Source organism: Zootoca vivipara, chromosome 5 (genome assembly GCF_963506605.1).
Source record: "Zootoca vivipara chromosome 5, rZooViv1.1, whole genome shotgun sequence".
NCBI classification, from domain to species: Eukaryota; Metazoa; Chordata; class Lepidosauria; order Squamata; family Lacertidae; genus Zootoca; species Zootoca vivipara.
Window position 1 is genome coordinate 40,088,389 of NC_083280.1, and position 17,731 is coordinate 40,106,119.

Sequence of the window (17,731 nt, forward strand, 5' to 3'; positions counted from 1 at the left end):
TTTCATTGCTTCTTTTGTGTTTTCAAAATAATTACACTGAAATGTGACGATGGGGTGAAGGAAATGATCAGTGACCCAAACCAAATGAAATTGGCCAACCCCTAATTGTCAGGTTTCCTATAAAACATTTTAGATTTCTCACATCTGTATATTTTTCTTCTCTTCCCCTCTCCAATATTTATAAGTTTATAACTTATCTGAATATCTGCCTTGGTCATCTATTTCTTAGAACACCATTGAAGTGTAGCTTATTTTGTCCCATACCTAAGAACATGGCCCTGCTCTAGTAGCCACATTTTGTTTACTTGGACAGGAATAATTTTGGGCCATAGAAGAATTTAAAATTCATGATAAATCAAATTTATTCTAGTAAAACTTCGCAGCAGGGTGGGAGATTGAAGGTAAGAACACGAATGTGCCTCATTTCAAGACGTTTTTCATACATAAAGCATCCTGTGTAATGTAAATGAATGGACATGTAGTAAGCTGTTTGTGTGAGCAGCTTCTCATGGGATTTGAGCAGATTTTAAACACTCGGAGCAGCCCTTCCTTTTGGGGTATCTACAGTGACATGGTTAAAATCAGCCAAATATGGTCAGCTGCTTATGCAAGTGCCTTAACATGCTGAGCTTTGTAAACATAGTTGTATTACAGGCGATTCCCTCCTAGGTCTCAACACTGAGGAATTGAACTCAACAATTTTGTAGGATTGCTATTGCTCACACACATGCACAGCCTCTGCCATGATGGAATGGTATCACAATATATGAATAGCTTTTTCAGAAGTATCACTTTGCAGTAAAAAGAGGAAAAGAATGGTCTGTGTCACATTTGTTGACATTTTAGAAAGGGATGGTATGTGGCGATTTTGCTTGCTGATGGTGTCTGTTGGTCTGGATAATCAGTTACCAAGTAGTAATTTACCACAATGTGAATAAAATCACTAGGGAGGCAAGGTATCATGGTTTCAGATTACCATTTGCTTTTCAATAATTTAAGCATAATGATGCTTTTTTAAGTGCATTGTTTTGTCGCTTAACATTTTCTCAAGGAAAACTTGTAAGCTGCTTTGAGTACACATTAATGTAGAAAATTTGGGTATAGATTATATAAAACCCTGGTGTACATGTAGCCACTTGGAACAACACTTTGTCTTGTCTTGTCCAGTGATGGTGTTGGTCGGAATTGTCCTGCATTTTTGTCCCTGAAATCCATGGGAATGACAAGTTTCTCCTTACCATTTGAGAGGACAGTACAGCTTATTGTTGGTCATATGCACAGCCATGTAGGTTACTTCAATCTAGGCAAATGGTTGTCTGTGCCCGCCCATCTATAGTGTACTGCCTGTGTTAAAGATTTGCTTAATGGTTACTTAATGCAAGGGTGTTGTGCACGGTAACAGCTTCATAAGTCAAGGCATTCTTACTGTGCTGCCAAGTGGTGGGGGAAACCTTACCACTCCCCTGCTGCCTTGAATTTCAGATTAGGTTCAGAAATGCAAGATTATCCTCACTACTTTGCAGGGCAATGTTGGCTGGCTTACCACATGGTTTTGTCCAAAGGGTAAGATAAAAAAAAATCACTTCAAATTGTTTGTTTAAAATACCATGGTATGTGCAGATGTGACCATAAGTTTTAATTTGACGAATGACCATCTGTGTTTGCGTTAATAGTTCTGTTTGTTCCCACTGGGCTTTCAAACTGTTGTGTGCATTGGAAAGCTATAATGGTATTCCTGTGAAATACGTAAGTGTAAAATGAGGTGCACTAGATACTATTTAATCTCAGGATTTAAGAAAACCATATTCCTATTAATTTGGCCTGCAAATTTAATGAGAAACATTTTCACAGCCTCTGCAAAATTCTATTTTGTAGCATAGCTCAGAAAAGCCATCCCAAAAGTTCATGTGTGACACAGTGCAAAGTATTCTGATTGACATGCTCAGTGCACATAATTATCCTGTCAGGAAATAAGTTTTGATTGATGGAAAGAACTGTAGACATCTGTCACCTTCCAAAAATTCTCCCAGTCACGCTACTCTTTCATTGTACCGCAATGTGCAACTTTTATTACAATCCAATACTTGATCAAGAAACAAACTGCACAATTTGGTTTTAATATAATAGTACTGTCGCTTCAAAAGGGGCTGGCAGCCTCTTAAAGAACAAGATGGAACTCTATATATCATCAACGAGTTTGTAGTAAATATAAATAATGAAGTAAATACTGACTTTCCCCAAAGCTACCAGATGTGGTTTCCCATCTACAAAGATACCTCTAAACAACAGTTTAGAACCAATTTATGTTTTCACTACTATAGCAGTTAAAGTTATAATGTGGTTGTAGATTGGTTCTTGATTTCTCTCTCTTTGCCCATCCCCTTTTTCAAAAATGAAAAGTGACTACAGTTGCCCCGGGAATGAAAACCATTTGAATCGTTGGCTTGTTTTTCCAGTAAAATGGGCTGAGCAAAGATGTTTATGTTGCAGTTTGAATGTAAACTTTAGGACAAACTTGTTCGTTGCCGCTAAGAATTTCAAAGTGCCCAACTACTGGAAAATATGATTGGATGCTTTGAGATCACATGTAAACTGGGCACTGTAGCTATTCACCCTGAAGGGGTTTGTCTCTGGAAATGGTTCCCCCCCCTGTCTCTATATTTTAACTTCAAAGTGAATGTGTGTGATCATTAGCCTATCAGTATCTCAAAGCAACAGTGAGTGATCTCTGAAATGTTCAAGTCTTTGTACAAATATTTCCATGTCTCTGGCTGAAGAAACTGTTCAGTTGTTTGAACTAAGAGGAAACCTTTACAGAAACCTGCATCGGAGGAGAGTTAAATCAATGGGGATTTCATAAAACCCAGCAAATATCAGTTGTTTTCACCCCAGTTTGCTGTGAGAGTGTGTTAGTGTTCAGTTGGACACTTCCGATAACCCAAAAGGTTCTGTGGTCATCATTATTCCCCAGTTAAATGTGGGCTGAATACTTGCAGGATGTATGCTACAGCTTATCCAAATATGTGTCTACTTCGGGTTTAGCCATTTTTAATGAATGCTGTTATTCACTACTGTCCTTAACATATGGTGATGTTAGATGTGTACACCAGTTGTTAGAAACCCAGTGCAGTCCTTGGCGCCTTTTGGGTTTTGCAGCTAACTGCCAGAGGGTGTGGGCTTTGCTCTGGTGGGGAGGGTTGGTTTCCACGGACCAACGGTAGAATTTGGGGTGGGGTGGGGGTGGAAGACAACATGGGTGGAGCTGCCTTCTGGCATGAAGAGGTAGGTCTGCCTGAATCTGTGTGTGTGAATGAGCTGAGCCTCTGCAGAATATTTGTGATTCTCTCTGTGTCGTATACACATGTGAAAAGGCTTGAGAGCTAACTGGACAAGGTTTTCATTAACTCCAGGAAAAGTTGCTTCCTCATTAAAGGTTTCAGAGAGTCTGAGCATTCCCAAAGGCGTATCACTTCCTAAAGGAGGCAATGCCCCACACCAAGGTCCTTCGTCTCATCCTGCTGACACTGTCTGGAGTTCTGGTCCCTTATGTGGAAACAGGTAAGTTGGATTTCTTCTTTCTGAACTACCATTGCAGCCCTGACCTCTTTACCTGTTCCCTCACCTCTCTCAAGCATCTTGCGTTCCTTCCCCAGTCAAACAAAGTGGAATTCAATCAGAATATTGATTGCTAGTGCTGAGTAAGCGAAGTACTGTATCTAAAATCTAGATAGCATTTCATGGACTGAGGAGTGGGTTTCAGTGAGTTTGTCTGCACCTGGAAAAACATTGAAGAGTTGTCAGCAGCAAACACAGGCTTGAATTATCATTTTTAGGACTGTATCTCTTGTGCTGGCACCATACAAATGTGGAATTTGGTTTTGGATATATAATTCAGCACCATGAGAATTAAGATTTTTTTTTAAAAAAGGAAGTTTTTAGTCCTTTCTGTGAAGATAATTGTATGGGAATACTGGTGAAATCTCTAGGCAAGTGGCAGAATAAGAGATTCAGTGGCCCAGAAGACAGGTTTTAGTGTCTTTTCCAAGTCTTTATCCCTACCCTTGATTCGTAGAAGAAATTATGTGAAGTATGCAAACATTACAAGATGCATATATACAAGATGCATCACACACCACTTGCATCATACATAAACTGTAGGGCATCGTTTTTCTTTGTGCTGAATTTGAGCCATCAGTACAAAATTCTAATTATTAAACACACAGAGAGAGATAGTGTGTGTACACAAGTCCTAATCAGTGTGTTCCCTTTGGAAAGATCCACCTGCGCCTGTTTGTTCAATGCTGAGAATACCAGTGGAATTCAGTGTCAGAAAAACATTTATGCAAAATACGATTGCAGTAACCTAACTGCAATTCCCCAATCCCTTTTAAAAAACACTCTTGGATTGGGCAATCTGTGTGACAACTGAATAAAACAGGGGTGGCTAACTTGTGGCCCTAAAGATGGTTTTGATTACAACTCCTGTCTTATCTGACCATTGGCCTTGCTGACTGCGGGTGATGGGAGCCAGGGTCCAACAATATCTGGAAGGCCCCAGATTGGATCCCTGGAGCAGGACAAAGCCATATGTGGGATAATAATGTACCTGGGATCCTTTAACTGGATTGTTAAGTAAATTGGACCTCTTGAGTCAAAAGCAGCTACCACTGCCCAACAGCAAGGGCCCATGCATCCTTGCTATTGAGGGTTTTTTTTTTGTACAAATGCTGCTAAGAATGTTGTTTCAAGGCTCATAGACTGCAATCCTATATCCCTTACCTGGAAGGAAATTCCATTGAATAGGACTTACTTCTGAGTCCTAGGATTCCACCATTAGCTTGTTCATTACAAACTTTGAAAGTTCTTTGCCCAGTGAAGGGGCAGAAAACTTCTTGACCTTTAGACAGTCATGGAACACACAGGCTATACAAAAGCTACCCAGGGCTTGTTAGAAGCTTGTGGTGTTTCACTTACAAATATAAATGGTAACACACGGTAATACTAATGAGTTTCCAAAGCCATAATGAGAAGCCATTATCAATATGTTCATCCTATCTTTGTTGCATTTGGATTGACAGTACTGGAGCTATGAAGCTGCTTAATTCCTGACCATGAGCATTAGTGGCAATGCTTTGTCTTCGGTAGGTTGCATCAAAGGAGTCAACATATGAGATGATATCCCCATCTTTGACTTTGCACAAACAACATTGCCTCTTTAGGAACATCATCTGTACCCCTTCATACAATAAAATATATTGTTTTAATGTGTGAGGAATCTTCGCTTCCAGAAGCAGCAGAAAAAGTCGATCTGCTTATGAGACCAAAAAGGGTATTATATTTTTACCATAAAATGTGAGTCCTGGCTTTCATAGATGGTAGAAGAATACCATACATGATAAATCTGTTAATCGTTTTCTCTACAGTGTGTTGCAGTATTTTAATTGCATTGGTTTTCCTTATTGGAATTTGGCAGAATGGTTGCAACAACAGTGTTTGATGCTGCCACATTGCATTTCTTTGTCTCCACAGTACTGATAATATTTGGAAGTGTTGACCAAGGGACTTGCTATTGATTTTAGCATTTTCATTTTGCTTTAAAGTGCAATTTATTTTTTGGTTTAGCTCTGTATCCATCAATGAGCCTTTCAACACAGGCAATCCCATAACTTTTTTTTTACACAATCATATTCGTGTGTTCTCTCTCTCTCTCCATATTGTTGGTACGTCCCTTGATGTCTTATCCCCACATTTTTCAACACTTGACTCACAGCTGTATGTATGAGCTGACTCTTGGAAGTGCTTTGTGCTGGAGGAGATAATGAATTTCTCTGTTGTATTTTATCTGTGATTGCTCAGTCATTCATCGTTTGAATATTGCATTTGTGATGTAATGAGCAGGCATTTAGGAACTTGCCCCTTTTTTCTTTTATCCAGGATGAAACTTCTGCCTTATAAGTTTGGAGATGAACTCAAATATGAATCCTGTTCTGATGCTTGCTAAATAAATAAATAACCCAACCTTCATCAAAAGATCTCAGGGCAGTTAATGCATTGGACTATTTAGATTTTCCTATTACCTTAGAACTGCCTTAGAACATAAATAGCATTAAAAAAGATAATGGGTGAAACCCAGATAAAATTCCATTATGTATTTACTTTGATCATTTACTTTGATCATTTTTATCCTGTCCTTAAAAAGCTAAACAACTTTCAGGGTGACTTAGAAGGTCAACATATAATATTTATTACTTATAATTGTAAAGTATTTTTACCTTGCTCTTTTTAGGGTACAAAAAAGAGAGCCAGTCTCTGCCCCCAGGCTTGCAATTTAAAAAGTTGTGACACAAAAGGAAAAAGAATTGGGGAAGGAGAAGCAAACTTGGGCACTAGATCTTGGTTACAAGGCAAGAACATGTGGACTTGCTGCTGTTGGCGGCTCACAGTTCTGCAACAGGTCTTTGTGGACCTCCAAAAAAACCAGCTTTCCAACCCAACGTCTTTTCACAAGGCGGTTGGTTCTGATGGCCTCTGAAAGAGAGGAGCCCAGCCCAGTTCAGTTGATGAAAATGGCAGTGAATGAACATACTATAATATAGTTGTAACTTTTCTGTGAAGCATACCAGATAAAAGCTGCAAAATCTAAATGTGACCTATGTGTTGGATATCATACCCTGTGAAAGAGGATTCATTTTTATTCCCATTGTGACTTTTGGAGGTTGTTTTTAAATTTGCCTTTCAATGTATGAGTCAGGAAGAAAACTCCTTGCCATGTGTCCCAACAAAATGATGAAAGGGGTACAGCCAGTCCCCTTGTGTGCTTAGCTATATACATAGCCCTGGCCTTTTTTTTGTAAACAAGTTTATTTAACATCCAGAGCAACCATGGTGCTTTGTGTAGACCCATGCTTGAGCTTGTACCATCACAGACTTCCCTTTGTGCCTCTGAAGAAGGGCTTCTTTCATCCGCACACTGGCCACATGCCCACTGGGGCTACCTGAGTCCGTACAGCCCACTCTCGGTCTCTGAGAGCACTTTTGGGTCCCTGCTTTTCTGTGCCGGCGCCTCTGGCTTTCCACAACAGAAACCTCCAAAGTGAGCAGGGAGATACTGATCTCAGCCCCCAAGTACTACTGATGTTTTAAATCTTTAGTAGCTGAGAACCAACCCAAGGGATTAGTCCCGGACCACCTTCACCTCACAACTATCTATGTGGAAAGAACAGTCAACCCCCCCCCTCAATTTTCCTGCAAACCTACATGAAAGTGATGGAATTGGGAGGCCATGCAGATGTTTCTTCATATATGCACGACATAGAATCAACCAGCTTTTCTGCTGCAGATGGAGGCTTCCATCTCTTGATTTGAACCAAGGCTAACACTGATGATTTGAACTCTGTGTATGGGTCATGTTTAAATCAGGCCACTTGCAAGACAGCAGTGGAGCTTGGTTTCAAGCTTTCTGGGATGTTATGTTTGTAAGAGCAGGGACAAGATGGCCTGAGATGACTCTGTACTTTCATAGCGTCTGCTAATGCCCCAGTTAAAATAGTCATGCTGGCTTTTTCATTCATCCCAGTACAAATGGATGATGAACTAGTGCAGGCATAGGCAACCTTCGGCCCTCCAGATGTTTTGGCCTACAACTCCCATGATCCCTAGCTAACAGGACCAGTGGTCAGGGATGATGGGAATTAGTCCAAAACATCTGGAGGGCCGAAGGTTGCCTATGCCTGGACTAGCGGCTGTGGAGATAAGGTGCATTTTGGAAGAGCAGTTGATTTCTCCAGAGGAGCTGCTGCAAAGTAGCCTATAACTAATCCAGAGAAAGAAGTGAGGTGAAAATAAAATATCTCTGAGCTACAGTGGTTCTCTAAGCATGTGTTCTTAGACGTTTTATTTTCCCCTTTGTTCATGTGTCAAGATGGAATAAATGATTCATTGGTATGTTGCAGCACCCCCATTTTTGACTAAAATATGTCAGTTTGTTCAGAGGCATCCTCGTTTTCAGAGACTACTTGTACCATGGTTGGTTTGAAACTGATACTATGGGGACTACTGTGTTTTCTCAGCAGAGTATATATTACATAACCTGGACCTTTTAGCACTGTGTTCCAAGCACGATCTCTTTGCCAGCATTATTAAATTGTCAACCCAGTTTAAGTTTCTTTGACAAGCTACATTAACTTAGATCAGTGTTCGAGGCCTGTGACAAGTTTCAAATTAAAGGGAGATTATAACAACTCTAATTAAACACCAATCCGTTGATCAGGATGTCTTTGAGAGAGTGTGGCTTCTTGCTTATCCCAGCCACTCTGTTACTTTTAAATTATGTGGGAAATATTTTCTTCCTGGGTGCAATTTGAGTTGGAAATGTCATCTTTTGGTGGGCTTTGGCCATTTTTAACAAAAACATATTTTTCCAGACTTTAGGCACAAAGTCAATGTTCCTATCCTTTGCTTATAAATGCCAATCACAACACTTCACATAGCACAGGGCGAGGGGAGGGGACCGTAGAGAAAAGAGATTGGTTGTTTAAGATCAGAGAGTTGATGCTAACATGCTGCCTAAACTGCAAGTAGACCATCCGTTGTTGCAGTTGTCTCTTGTTACTGGTAGTAGCACTTTGGTTGAAGCAAAATTATATTCACTGCATTCAAATTGGAAAAGGTTGTCAACTGATGAAGATGGGAAACAGGCCTGGCCTTGGGCTTTGAACAGCAGCAGCTTGATCCATAGGAGAAATCACAAGTCACAACTTTTCACAGCACTGTGATTTAAGAATTGTTACATTTGAAAGTCTACAAATTAAAGGCCACATTCACAGCATACATTTAAAGCACTATGATACGATTTTAAACAATCATGGCTTCCCCCCAATGGGAGCTGTAGCTTTTGAAAGGTGCTGAATGTTGTTAGGAGACCCCTATTTCCTTCACAGAGTTACAATTTGCAGAGTGGTGTAGATGTCTCCTAACAATCCATTTGCTGACCAATTTGTTTTCAAGCCAGGAAAATCAATGTACAACCATCAACAGAGAACCTGCACAAGCGACGCTGACAACCCCCTCCCCCACATATAATAAGTAAAATAGAAACACCGTCACCCGAACCCACCCCCACCCACCTTTCCCCATCTACCTCTTTCCTCCCCTTCCTTCCCAATGTCTCAACAAATGAAACTGATCTGTAAAAATGTTATGAGAGACATTGCACATATTTCTGTAAATCAATAAAATCCTTAATAATAATAATAAATCAATGTACAACCATTACGAATTTGAGCAAAACTATTGCTATAATTAACAAGGGAGGAAAGCACAGGCATTCCAGCTGCTTTCCCTTCCTTTGGTCATTAGAGCATGCAGTGGAGGGATGCAAGCAGGATATCAGTACTTTAGCAAACTGGGCAGATCACTCAAAGGGAGGAGTCAGGTTGCTACTTCCTGTGCAAGTGAGTATAATTTTTATTTAATGAAACACTGACAATTCTGGAGAGGATTATGAATATCTCAAGCCCCCAACCTCGCTCAGACTATGGCTGTTTATTCTCAAGGGAAGGACATTTTGTCAGTAATAGGTTTTAGCTCAGGTTCTTCATTGGCCTTTGGCTGCCAACCAGGCTAAATTCAAGGTTCTGGATTTGGTGAATGAAGTTTGGGACTAGGGTTAATGAAAGATCCATTTCACCTCTTATATACCCTATCAAACAATGAATTCTGCAACTGAGGGCCTCCTGCAGATACCATCTTAGCAGGAGATCTGCCCCACACAATGTAAAGAATTAAGTGTTGTGGCACCTACCTTTTGGAATTCCTTCTCCTTAAATATTAGACAGGTACCATCTCTTCAACAGTACATTCTGCATTGCAATTGTTTTATCAGTTGTTGTTGTTTTTTGCCTCCCTGGGCTCCTTTGGGAGGAAAGGCAGGAAATTTAGGCTGAGGTACCTCAGGGTAACTGCAGCAGTGGCCTGGCAAGCTAGCATCTTTATACTACTGGTTTGCCTGAAACCAGCTGTTACTTGTTTTGGGTGAAGATTTTTTAGCCAAAGCACTTGAGGCTTCAGCTCCAACCTGTTGCTCCTGAGTGAGTTAAAGTTTATCTTGAATGAAACTGATAGCAGGATCCTTGAAGGAAAAGCTAGGTCTGTTTGAATGCTTAAGTAGACCGTTGATACTGTGTATTAAAGAATATGAATCTTCATGACCAAAAGTTATGCCATTATATTAGTTACGGGACAAGTAAATATCATAAGGCAAATCATGTCATATGACTGGGATTGAGGGAAACATATTGCTAGGAACATCCTTAAAGTGAATGTTATGTTCTATACAGCACAGAGAGATAATATACAACAAAGGGAGAAGCTATGTCAGATGGGGTGTTGTTGTTTTTTACAAAAGTTTTCTAATAAAGCAGAGAAAATGTTTCAAGCAAATACCCTACTTAAGGAAAACCTAGCTTGGATATATTTCCTTGGCAATGAGAACTCATCCCCAACCTATGGCAGAATCTGAAAAGCATAGGTGTTAACGGGATTTAATCATCAAAACCTTTAAGCAGGCTACATAAAACAATATAAAATACACATTAAAAACACTGCTAAAATCAGATGTTTAAAACAAACTGGTCTAAGAATTTTCAAAACAAAATCGGCATTTTTATTTATTTAAAAAAGCATAAGATAAAATGCCATGTAAAAAATACACACCTGGGTAGGTTTGCTTGAACAAAAAAGTTTTTAGCAGGCGCTGAAAGTATTACAGTGAAAACACCTGCCTAATATTAACAGATCATATGAGCTTCAGTGTGCAGGGGCTGCCACACTGAAGGACTAATTCCTTGCAAGTGCAGAACAAACATCATGTGGCACTGGCAAAAGTGGCAGTTCCACAGATCAAAGCAGTTAATCGGACACATGTTAGGTAAGGCGATCTTCACGAGGTTGTCAAAAATGGCACCTTTCCAAATGTGAGTACTGTATATTGCTCACTTTAAGAACCAAGTTAACAGGCATTTCACATCACTGTTGGTAGGATTTAATTTTGTTAACTAGCTGGAGGATTATTGCCTAAGGCACAGGGAAGGGAACCTCGCCTCCCCCAAGGGCTGCATCCTTGAGGTAATCAGATTTAGACCACTTGGCAGTGCCGAAGTGCTTGAAGTCATAGGTGATGTGGGCCGAGCCGAAGTGGGTGGGGCTTGTGCAGTGGGTGGAGTTTTGAAACCGGGCTGAGGGACACACAAAATGAGACCGAGAGCTCGATGCGCTCCTTGGACCACAGTTTCCTCACCTCAGTCTAGCGTTATCACAGATGCTGCACAACACATGGCTTCAATAACCTTAATACTTGTTTGTGAGGGGAACTATGAAGAAACTTTATCCACGAGATTTTAGAGATGACTTTTTCTTCCTTTCATGTGTTGTGATTTATGTCTCCTCTGCGCACAGTAGTTTCTTCATTAAGGTGTGAGGCACGATCTAGAAGGGGCCAGCATTAGTTTGCAGGCCGACTCGTGTCAGTTTGGCCAGTTGCTGACCACAGCTTTATTTATACTCAGTGGTGTGGAGGTTTTTCCCCCTACTAATCACGGTAGGTTAGAGATGGAATTTCAGCACGATCCAAATGCCACTGGTATAATTCACGCTTATTGACTATGTGGTGCACCAAATCGGACAGTCCTGTTGGCAGACTAAAAGACCCCTTTATGAGGATCACTAAGGCAGCAATCCATGCAAGCCTATGCTATCAAGCCTGACCGGTTAGCCCTCTACTTGAGAGTCTTCAAGCAGTAATGCTGTGGACTGAAGCTTTTCCACACGTGAAGACTGACTGTCCTACCCAGGGCTTTCTTTTTCCCAGCTGGAACTCAGGTGGGCGCCATTGCCATCCTGAGAGAACAAAGGACAAGTTAATGGTGAGCTTTGGCACCTCTTTTTCTAGAAAAATAGCACTGGTCCTATCACTGATAAGTCTTTTTATCCACTAGCCTGAAGTGAGACTTACCCTGATCCCACTTTTCTTATACAGCTTGTGCATTTTTGTTTCGCTTTTTTAAAACAAAACTTCTGTACGTTCTTTGTCTACTGGCAAGCTACTGCAACCTTTGGCCCTCGGCTATATTTCCCCTCGGGCCAGGGGATCATCTTATGCGATTAGATAGCTTTGAATGTTTTGCTCCACATTTTCAGTTTGGTGTGACATTTCCAGTGGTTTTGACAGAGCCCTGCAGAATGTCTCCAGGTCTTGCTGGGGCCTCTGCCTCGTCCTGCTCAGACAAAATGAGCATTGATCGCTGCCTTCTGGGTCCAGCCACATATAAACAAAAAGGGCCTTTTGAGTTTCTCCAGAGCCCGCTTAGGGGGAGAAAACAGGACACGAATGGCAACATCAAAGAAAATGTAGTTTTCTTGGAATCTCACCTGAGAAGGCATCTGAGGGGCACCGTCAGGGGAGGGTCTGGGTTCCTGTCTATCCTAGTTCCAGGGCTATGTGTCCTGCCTATGAAAGTCCTGGCAGGGAAAGTCTGCCGGGGGAGTGAGAAGCTAACATTGTGGGCAGGGAGAAGATTGCCAACAACGCAAAGGCTCCATTAATCCTGCAACTGTGCTCAGTGCTTGGCCTCTCCTCAGACTCACCAGATGTTTAAAATATTTGCAAGCTTTTTTCAATCTGTAAATTCTTCAGCAGGCAGAAGCCTCCAAGAGCAAAAATCAAAAGAAGAATTGGTTGTATTGTATTGTCTAAACTTGAGAAGCTAAGGTAATCAGAGCAGGCTTTAGATTGCAAATAGGCCTGGCATGGAAAGACTGGGCCCAGTTTCTCAAGTCATTTGCAGTGAAAAAAGTTGTAAGTGACAAATATGCCCCCTCCCTGTGGAAAAACACATTTGCCACCAATCAAAGGTGTATTTCAATCAAGCCCTTCAGTTCCATCTAGATTTCCAAGGACTCACGCAAGACATTGAACAGTTGAGCCTAAACAACACAACCATAAAATGAGCCACAGGGGGGCAACCTGCAGCCCCCAATCTAAGTTTAGGTAGCCTGCAAAACTACCTGAAGCTGTATCCTTTTCTATCCAATCATATTTCCTTCTTTCCTGTTTATTGCAGCCTTATTTTTCCTAGCTTTTAAAAACTGTGGGCAAAGCATGATATGTCATGGTAGAAGACATTTTAGGTTTATGGTTCTTAAGTGTTTCTAGTGACCAATAAATGGACCACTTGGGGTTCCTCTTATCCCTTAAAAAGATGGTTTGAATTTTTAAAGTATATGAATACTGTGTACTCCCCTCTCCAGCTTTGCCATGCTTATTTCTCCATTTTTCCACTTAAGCAAAAAGCAAACACGAGTACAACAAGCCCCCCCCCCAACGTGTATGGGTAAGATTATCATGCTAATACATATTTCCGTTATTGAAAGGTAGAGCATGAAACCACATGAACTGCTGTAACTGACTGTGCCCAAATGGCAAGCCTTGTGGGGCCAGTTTTGGTCAAACTGTCAGTAGTGCAAACAGAAAGAAGATGGGCAGAGATGATGCAAAGTTTAGAATGAATATTTCAAAGCTCCATTAGGTGTGGCTGGAGGTTGCAGGCTCAGAACCAAGGGAGAACTGAACAGCTCTGACAACTTTATCCAGCAGAGGGCAATGCAACCCATTCTTTTGCTACCACTTACGGTATTAAGATCTACTTGTTATTGCCTAGGGAAGGAGGAAGCCTTAATGAGCCTTTCAGCATCCCAGTGTTAATTAATTAATTTTACAAACCTAATTATATACCACTATTCATTTTTTAAAAAAACATCAGAGGTTTGTTTTTTTTTTTACAATAATTGTGCATAAATCCATATTAAATAGTTAAAACCAGAAATTGACTATTATGGAAAGATAAAGCCTGCCTAAGTCTAATGGAATAGAAAAAGCTTTCGGCTGGTGTTCAAAATTTGAAACAGGGTTCCTGTTGAATGTCTAGTGCCAGAATTTACGAGGCTGTGGTACGGATAGTCTGAAATGATTAACTGGGCTTTTGCGTGTGTTGTTCTAGCAGAATACCCCCAAGGACCTCTCCCAACGCTATGGAATGACACACCAGAGCTGCCATCGGGAGGAGGGCCCTCAGAGACCACCACCACAGCCCGCTTCTCCGACTCTCCAGGATTCCCACCTTACACTTCGGATTATGAACCAGAGGACACAACCCATCTGCACCAACTGGATAATGGGAATGGTACATGTTATTGGAGATGGGGTGCTAAACAACACGGCTTTGGGCGGGGGATGGCACTGTGTGAGATCACAAAAAATTGCTATGTTGGGATGGCTGTATTTCCTTCTAAATGCAACAAATTTTACAGATTTTGGAAGAGTAGCAAAATGTCTCATGAAATACTGAAATGGATGACTAAAACAACAACAACAACCACTAGCATTTTTGCATTGCTCTGTAAAGCAGAAATGCAAACAGAACAGATTTCCATTTTATTGATGCACCATAAACAATACCATTCCTTTGGCATTTAAGAAACTCACTTTCTGCTCCAAAGATAAAAAGGTAAAGAACCCTGGGTGGTTAAGTCCAGTCAAAGGTGACTATGGGGTGTGGCATTCGTCTCGCTTTTCAGACCAAGGGGGGAGCCAGGCCATTTTTTGTCCAAAGACAAACGCCAGCTCCCTTGGCATGATCACAGACAAATGCCTGGTCATGTGGCCAGTGTGACTGAACCACTACTGGCGTATGGAGGACTGTGGCAAGTGCCAGAGTGCATGAAAACAGTTTACCTTCCAGCCGCAGAAATACCTATTTATCTACTTGCACTGGTATGCTTTTGAACTGCTAGGTTTTCAGAAGCTGGACAGAGCAACGGGAGCTCACCCGGTGTCAGTGAAGGATCTTCTCTGACATCCCGTTGCGCAGATTCGAACTGCCGACCTTCCGATTGGCAAGCCCAAGAGGCGTCTTAAGAACATGCGGCACCAAGTTGGCACTCCTTGTGCCGGATAATGGCTGCATTCACTCTTAATGCTAGATCATAGTTTATCCTTCATGTGCAAAAATCTCAGTCTCGGGTTCTTCCTTCACCTCCTCTGGCTCAGCCACTTTAAATTATCTACAGTTATTCACTATATCTAAACCCAGCCAAACTGTGGTTCGTGTTCAATATAGTATAGGGAACCAAGCAATCTAAAGTTGGCACTACTTTGATTTATTATTGTTTATTAAATTTGTATACGGCCCTTCATCCAAAGATCTCGGGGCGATTCGCAGCAGAAAAATTACAGTATAAGACCAAAAAATGCACGATAAAAGCAAGAACATAGACAAAAGAAAACAATACACTGCCCCCACCTGACTTAGGATTTTGGATTTTACATGAATAAATCATGTAAGATCCTTGATAAACAGAGAGAGCAAAACACATATGGTACAACCCCAGTGATCTGCTGCATATCTGCCTTAAATTCTTAAAACTCCTGGTATAATTAGGGATCTAGTGTTCACTCCTGCTTGCAACCCAAATTAAATCTGTTTATTCTGTAGATGTAAAGAATGACACAACAGAGCCATTTCTTTACCTTCCCTGTGCTGCTATTCCCCAAGGAATGTCAGTACAACATTCTAGTCTCGGACTTTCTCCCTCAACCAGCTGTTGAGAGTATGTATGTCAGCAAATGCGTTAAGAAAGGGAAAAAGCCATATATGGCCCCTTATCCTTATACTGTGACCTAGATTGGCCCACCCGCGGCCCACTGGCTTAGGGGATCTAGCACATGGGCTTTATACATGGCATTACTTAAGAGAATGATCCAGTACAATCGAGTGTTGTTTTCCTGGTGCTGCAAAGATGTATGGTGGGAAAGACTGTGTATTTCCTGCACACGTTTTTCAGAGGCACTTTTCTGTTCTCCTCAACCTGCCTGCTTCCCCCCACCCTCCTCTTTGTCACCTGCAGGGTCTCTGGGTCCTGGAGCTATTGGTGCCATCGTGATCGCTGCTCTGCTGGGCACATCTGTGATTGTGGCCCTGATCGTCATCACCCTGCGAAAGTTTTCTGCTTCCTGAAATCAATAAAAAAGGTTCTGTTTCCTAATATACACCTGTCTGAGCCCTTTCCTTCTTCTGCACTTATTTCTTTCTGTCTGTGAAAAGGGAAAAAAAACAAGTTCCTCCGGCACCTGCGTTTTCCAAATGTTACAGGAGCCTCCTGGAATCAGATCCCCTTTTCTAATACAAATACTTTGAAAACATTAGTGATGGCACAAGTGGGATTTAGAGTGGGGACTGAGGGACATGTGTACACAAATTGAGAAGCTGCTGTGAAGTCAGTTTCTTGACACACACACACACACACATATATATATATATATATATATTTGTGCCACTAATCCAAATGCGATAAATTGTGTGCATTGTTTTAAAAGTCACATTAACTTGGCACGTGTGCTCGAATGCATCTTTCCAAGCTCTTGCTACAGCTAGAATAAAACTGTAATCAGATTATTGACTTTTAGCTTCTGTAGCAGTAGCTGGGGGTGGGAGCCTGGTATATTTTATTTATTTGTGGAATGCCTGGTCTTATGTTTTTTTTTAAATACCCTGTTTGCTCTGGCTTTCGTTTAATGGCCCATGCCACCAACAAGCCTTATTAGTATGACCTGGATATAATATTTGAGGGAGGTGGGGGAAGTGAGATTAAAAAAACCACCTGCATTGACCCTTACTCCTGTTTGTGTTAAGCAGGTACCTCTGCTTACTTAGATACAAATATGCAGTACAAGGATGGCTGAGGAACCTGTTGCCTCAACTAGATCAACCTTAGGAACAAAAATTAACAACAAAGCAAATTACTGTGGTGTTTTTTTTTATGATGGCAGACAGGGAAGTTGTTGGATGTCAATGGAAAACCAGTGAGGATTTTCACCTGGATAAATGGTATGGTTATGTTTGGCAAGCAGGCATTGCCAAAAAAGAAAAGAAAAGAAAAGATATATAAAGCAAATCAGAGAGGCCCAGCAGCTAAACAATGACTTTGGAGAAGCTTGGCACTGTTTCATTTTCTACCTAAAAGCCATTCCTGGCAGTGTAATATACAGATATTAGACTGCCAGGAATGGCTTTTAGGTTACAAGAGGAAAAATGCATGGATGGCTCTTGCCTTAATTGGTAGCAAAATATATTGTCTATTGTTGATCTATGTTTGTTTATACAAAGCGTAAAACAAAAACAAAAAAACCAGCCCAATGGCGGACAGCAATTGGATTTGAAAAGGCAGAAAATCATTGGTCTCCTGTATGGACCAAGCAGCTGCTAGGTCCAGCTCAACTTTATTGAAGCTCATATATAGAGCCCTGTCCAGTTGTCATTCAAGTACAAAGCACCTCTGTGGCCCTGCCTTCAGCCCTGTTGATGGGCAGGCTCCCTGTGCAATCGGGGTTCTTATGTGGGGAGCCTACATGAGTACAGCCTGCGCCACCACATTTGCTATGAGTACATGTGAAGCCAGAAGGAGCAAGTACAACAAGGGGACCGGGCTAAAGATGTGATTCCACAGCACTTTGTTAACGAGCTGAATAGAGTTGTTGTCTTACCCCCATCCATCTTCATCACATTAATAGAGAGAGATGCAAGGAAAGAAATTCTCTGATAAACATGTGGACACGTAAAGCTGTTAAAACATTCTGCAAAGAGGTTTTGGGGATTATATATTGCACATTGTACATATA

At 41.2% G+C, this 17,731-nt stretch overlaps 1 protein-coding gene across 1 annotated transcript; it reads left to right on the forward strand.

The window, feature by feature from the left end:
• Nucleotides 1–45: 45 nt before the first annotated feature.
• Nucleotides 46–16,102, forward strand: SNORC (secondary ossification center associated regulator of chondrocyte maturation). Its single transcript, XM_035133112.2, is given in 3 exon segments — nt 46–3,170; nt 14,058–14,237; nt 15,961–16,102. Coding segments are annotated over 3 exon segments (363 nt in total). The 5' UTR covers nt 46–3,097; the 3' UTR covers nt 16,071–16,102.
• Nucleotides 16,103–17,731: the final 1,629 nt, after the last annotated feature.